The sequence below is a fragment of the Sorex fumeus genome, unplaced genomic scaffold, assembly GCF_029834395.1.
Source record: "Sorex fumeus unplaced genomic scaffold, SorFum_2.1 ptg000019l, whole genome shotgun sequence".
NCBI lineage: Eukaryota > Metazoa > Chordata > Mammalia > Eulipotyphla > Soricidae > Sorex > Sorex fumeus.
The window spans coordinates 7,196,328-7,202,225 of NW_026606076.1; the positions used below are offsets into that span (position 1 = coordinate 7,196,328).

The 5,898-nt window shown below is 46.6% G+C and overlaps 1 protein-coding gene across 1 annotated transcript; it reads left to right on the forward strand.

Moving 5' to 3' along the window:
* Positions 1-351: 351 nt before the first annotated feature.
* On the forward strand, positions 352-1,866 carry LOC130022091 (zinc finger protein 420-like; the record flags this gene model as incomplete). The annotated part of the gene is given in 1 exon segment (XM_056112822.1): positions 352-1,866. A coding segment is annotated over 1 exon segment (1,515 nt), but the record flags the coding sequence as incomplete, so codon positions are not given.
* Positions 1,867-5,898: the final 4,032 nt, after the last annotated feature.

Sequence of the window (5,898 nt, forward strand, 5' to 3'; positions counted from 1 at the left end):
CAGAAGAAGCCCTCTGCTGGAAAAAGTTCCTTGGAGTGTGTTATTCTCAGTTCACAGGCACAAAATCCCCCAGCGCGGCAGCTGCTAGGGAGAGGAGCACTGTTTATAGTGAGTCCGTCACAGCAACATACCTTCAACCACAGTCACCGTGAGCAGAACCCATCTACATGTCAGGAATGTGGGGGAACCTCCCCTTGTTCTCAGCACTGTGGTGTTCCCTTAGAAAACCACAGTGGACAGAATCCCCAGAAAAGTCAGTCCCAAGAACAAAGTGTGAGTCAAGGCTTACTCCATCATGACCATATGATTATAAATTCAGGAGCGAAACCTTTTGCATGTGAAGCATGTGGGAAGGCCTTCGATCAATCATCACATCTTATTATGCACAGGAGAATTCATACAGGAGAGAAACCTCATGAATGTCAGACATGTGGGAACGCCTTTATTCACACCTCTAGTCTTAAGAGACATATGAAAACTCATAGTGGAGAGAAGCCTTATATATGTCAGGAGTGTGGTAATGCCTTTACTCAATCCTCAGGCCTCAGTATACATAGGAGAATTCACACTGGAGAGAAACCGTATATATGTAAAGAATGTGAGAAGACTTTTGCTGTAGCCTCAAGTCTTAGTGTACATAGAATTCACACTGGAGAGAAACCGTATATATGTAAGGAATGTGGAAAGACCTTTACTAGAGCCTCAAAACTTACTGTACATAGAAGAATTCACACTGGAGAGAAACCGTATATATGTAAGGAATGTGGGAAGCAGTTTGCTGAATCCGCAAGACTTAGTGTACATAGGAGAATTCACACTGGAGAGAAACCGTATATATGTAAGGAATGTGGAAAGACCTTTACTAGAGCCTCAAATCTTACTGTACATAGAAGAATTCACACTGGAGAGAAACCGTATATATGTAAGGAATGTGGGAAGGCCTTTTCTACAGCCTCAAGACTTAGTCTACATAGGAAAATTCACACAGGAGAGAAACCATATATATGTAAGGAATGTGGAAAGGCCTTTGCTGTAGCCTCAAGACTTAGTGAACATAGGAAAATTCACACTGGAGTTAGACCATATATATGTAAGGAATGTGGGAAGTCCTTTGCTGATGCCTCAAGCCTTAGGGTACATAGGAGAGTTCACACTGGAGAGAAACCTTATATATGTAAGGAATGTGGCAAGGCCTTTGCTCTAGCCTCAAAACTTAGTGTACATAGGAAAATCCACACTGGAGTGAAACCATATATATGTAAGGAATGTGGGAAGTCCTTTGCTGATGCCTCAAGCCTTAGGGCACATAGGAGAGTTCACACTGGAGAGAAACCTTATATATGTAAGGAATGTGGGAAGGCCTTTGCTACATCCTCAAAACTTACTGTACATAGGAGAATTCACACTGGAGAGAAACCGTATATATGTAAGGAATGTGGAAAGGCCTTTGCTGAAGCCTCAACCCTTCGTGTACATAGGAGAATTCACACTGGAGAGAAACCGTATATATGTAAGGAATGTGGGAAGGCCTTTACTACATCCTCAAAACTTACTCTACATAGGAGAATTCACACTGGAGAGAAACCGTATATATGTAAGGAATGTGGGAAGGCCTTTGCTGGACCCTCAACACTTTGTGAACATAGGAAAATTCACACTGGAGAGAAACCATATATATGTAAGGAATGTGGGAAGGCCTTTGCTGTAGCCTCAAGACTTACTGCACATATGAAAATTCATCTCAGAGGGAAACCTCATCAGTGTCAGACATGTGGGAAGGCATTCACACGGTTCTCTTCCCTTACTCTACACATGAGAATTCATAATGGAGATAAGTCTTAGATATGTCTGGAATGCGGAAAGGCCTTTACTTCATCCTCACAATTGACTGTACAGAGGAGAATTCACAGTGGAGAGAAACCGTATCTATGTAAGGAATGTGGCAAGTCCTTTGCTGAAGCCTCAAGCCTTAGTGTACATTGGAGAATTCACTGGAGAGAAACTGTATATGTAAGAAATGTGGAAGGCCTCAGATTTAGTGTACATAGGAGCATTCACGCCAGAGAAAAACCTTTTATATGCGAGAAATGTGGGAACGCTTTCTGCCATTCTGAATCCTTGCTAAGTACAGGAATATTCACAGTGGAGGGAAGCTTTATCAGTGTCAGTCTTTTGGGAAGTCGTTCATTTGGTGCTGTTCTCTTACTCAGTATGTGAGAGTTCATACTGGAGACAAACTGCATATATGTCAGGAATGTGGGAAGGGCTTCATGTACCCCTCACACCTTAATAAACATATAAAAGTTCATACTGGATGATTTGATCCCTTAATAACAGTCTGTAAGGACAGAACAGTACAAGTCAGTCAAGCAAGCTTCCTTTGGACACGATGCTCAAGGGTGTGAAAAAAAAGTGCAGTTAAGAGGGAAGTAAGCCTGCCTGTTTGGAACAGGCTTCTCCTCATGTCATTGAAGGTACCTGCTGATTTTCACCCTGGCTGCACCTATGCCAATATTCTAGTGCTTGGAATTGCTTGTGTGTTAACTTGGAAATAATGGGTCCTGGTGATGAAAATAAGGAGGAAATTTACTGAATAATCAGGTACAGAAACACCCCACTGCTCAGAGCTGTCACGGCTCACTACTCTGTTATTGTTTGCTATGCTTCTGGCTTGTTCCAGAGGGTCTGATTAAAAACAAAACCCAAAAGGCTTTTTTGGGGATTGCCGAACTCCTCCTAGCAACACTTCCCGCAGATATTCCCTTTCTGTAGGCGTGCTTGGACTGTGAGAACTATGGAGATGTCCTCCACCTGCTTGGTCATTCAACTGCATTCCATTCAACATTGGACTAATTTTCATTGTGCATTTTGTTGGATTTCAGAACTCAAATCACAGTTTCAGGATGTGGCATTACAGCAATTTCTTTAGGGAACAGGGGTATTGCATACAAGCGTGCTGTAAGATTCTCTTGTTGAAACTATTATGCCATTGGAGTGCTCAGTGGACTGAGCATGCGATTTGAACGGTGGGGTCTGGCTCCATCCCCACAACCACATCTATGGTCTCAACATCACAGGAAAAATATCGGAGCCTAATGCTGGGACTAGAGCATATTTAACCTCAGTGGGTGCTGAAATCTGAAAATGTATTTTATTGTATTGTTTTTTAAAGTTTTTATTAGAGTGCCAGTATTTTCAAAGTTATTGATAGTTGTGTTTAGGCATATAATAATTGAACACCGATCCCTGCATCAGCTTCCCTCCACCCATGTTCCTGTATGCCCTCCCCACCCCAGTCCCCAGTCTACCCCCGCCTGTCATCTGGAGAAGCACATGACTAGGTTTCAGTGGTTGCAGCTTAAATCTCTTGTTTTCAGTTCGGTTGCATCTGTGTTTTGGGTAAATGGCTACACCCCTCATTCATGTCACTGGCATAAATGAATCCCTGATCCCTGTAAACTTCTGGTTCTCCTCCGCCCCAAATTTCTTTCCTTCTTTGTTCAGCTTCTCTCTAAACACTGGAATCAGGGATGATTTAAGCAGCCCCTTTACAGTACATTTCCACATCAACTGTTCGGTATTCCACAGATGAGTGAACATCATCCTGTTTTTTTTCTTTTTCTAGCTAACTTCACTCAAGACGGTATCTTCCAGTTCCAACTGTGTTGCTGCATAAAAGCAGTAATTCTAAAACCTAAAAACCTAAACCTAAAAAATATATCACTTGATCCCCCTTTATTCATCAATTTATTCAAGTGGGTGCCTGTAATGTCTCCATGCATGCCTGTTGCGTGCTACTGTAGCCCAATGGCATCTGTTCGTTCTAGGAACATGCAGAGCCTCAAACCGATCATTCAGGGTCTTGACGAAGAAGTCTGACCATCTTGTAGGTGGGCGTCCACGCGATCTTTTGACGTCCCGTGGAATCCAGTCAGTAATGGGTCTACGCCAGTGGTTGTCTGTAAACCTTATTACGTGTCCAGCCCATCTGATTTTTGATTCCTTGGCAGATGAGACAGCGTCCCTGATTCTTGACCATTGACGGAGATCAGAACTCCGGATTCTATCTCTCATTTGAGTTATGTGTGATATTCCAAGCATAGCTCTTTTGATTCCTCTTTGAGAGACCCGAGTAGCGTTCTCATCCTGTTTTCGTAGGGCCCAGGTCTCTGAGTCATATGTTAATGCAGGAAGAACAGTGGAATTGAAGAGATGTGCTCGTAGCTGAAGGTTCTTTTTCCTCTTAGTTATTTCTTCAACGCTCTTGAAGGCATTCCAAGCCACTCTGTTCCTCCTGTGCAACTCAGGTGCCAGGTCATTGATCATGTTGATTTCTCGAACTAGGTATATATAACTGTTGCATTCAGAGATGGTGGTTCCATCTTTACAGCACACAGCCATACAAAGAGAAGAAGGACCACATAGAGGGCTGGCTCCACAGCTCCCGGAGAAGAAACCAGGTTCTAAAAAGAGCCAAGATCCCCGGGAATTCCCAGATGGGGTAGGTGCCGCGTCCCGCCTCCCCCAGATGGAACCCCAGTGACCAGAAGCCTCCATAAGCATAGCTCGAGTATGCGGGAACTAGGACTTTTCCTCCAAACCGCCGGGACCTTCCCGGCTCCTAAATAACCTCTGATTCCGGAAGTCACGCCCACGGCCAGCCCCCCCAGCGCCATCTTTACCGCACACAGCCGTACAGAGAGAAGAAGGACCACATGGAGGGCTGGCTCCACAGCTCCCGGAGACGAAACCAGGTTCCAAAAACAGCCGAGATTGCCGAGAAGTCCCAGATGGGTAGGTGCCTCATCCCGCCTCCCCCAGATGGAACCCCAGTGACCAGAAGCCTCCACAAACATAGCTCGAGTATGCGGGAAGTAGGACTTTTCCTCCAAACCGTGCGGCCAATTATGTGGCCGCGCGTCATCTCTGTATATACAAAGTGATCAATGGGAAGTAAATCACCCAACGTTTCTCCCTGAAAATCAGAGTTAAGTTTTGAGAACGGCCACAGCCCCAGAAGCACATGGACTTAATGCAGAACCCAGCAGCTTGGAGCAGAAAAGTGAACGGACTATGCATTAATCCAGGCCATCATGTCTGCCCGGAGGGGAAAGGGTGTTGCCCCATTCGCCCTCTCCTCTCTGGAAAGAAAGATGGCGGCTGCATGGGAGCCTTGTGGAGAGCAGGTGTGAGCCGGGGGTGTGGAGGCGACTAAAACCTCATGGGAAGGGGGGCGTTCCGGTCCGTCCTTCACGTCCTACCGAGGCCACCAGTTGCCCCCCACGAGCGGCTCTCCAGCACGGCCACAGCCCCAGAAGCACAAGGACTTAATGCAGAACCCAGCAGCTTGGAGCAGAAAAGTGAACGGACTATGCGTTAATCCAGGCCATCATGTCTGCCCGGAGGGGAAAGGGTGTTGCTCCCTTCCGCCCTCCTCCCTCTGGAAAGAAAGATGGCAGCCACATGGAGCCTTGTGGACAGCAGGTATGAGCCGGGGGTGCGGGGACGACAAAAAAACCTCATGGGAAGGGGGGAATTCCGGTCCGTCCTTCACGCCCTACCGAGGCCACCAGTTGCCCCCCACGAGCGGCTCTGCAGCACGGCCACTGCCCCAGAAGCACAAGGACTTAATGCAGAACCCAGCAGCTTGGAGCAGAAAAGTGAACGGACTATGCGTTAATCCAGGCCATCATGTCTGCCTGGAGGGGAAAGTGTGTTGCTCCCTTCCGCCCTCCTCCCTCTGGAAAGAAAGATGGCAGCCACATGGGAGCCTTGTGGACAGCAGGTATGAGCCGGGGGTGCGGGGACGACAAAAAAACCTCATGGGAAGGGGGGAGTTCCGGTCCGTCCTTCATGCCCTACCGAGGTCACCAGTTGCCCCCCACAAGCGGCTCTCCA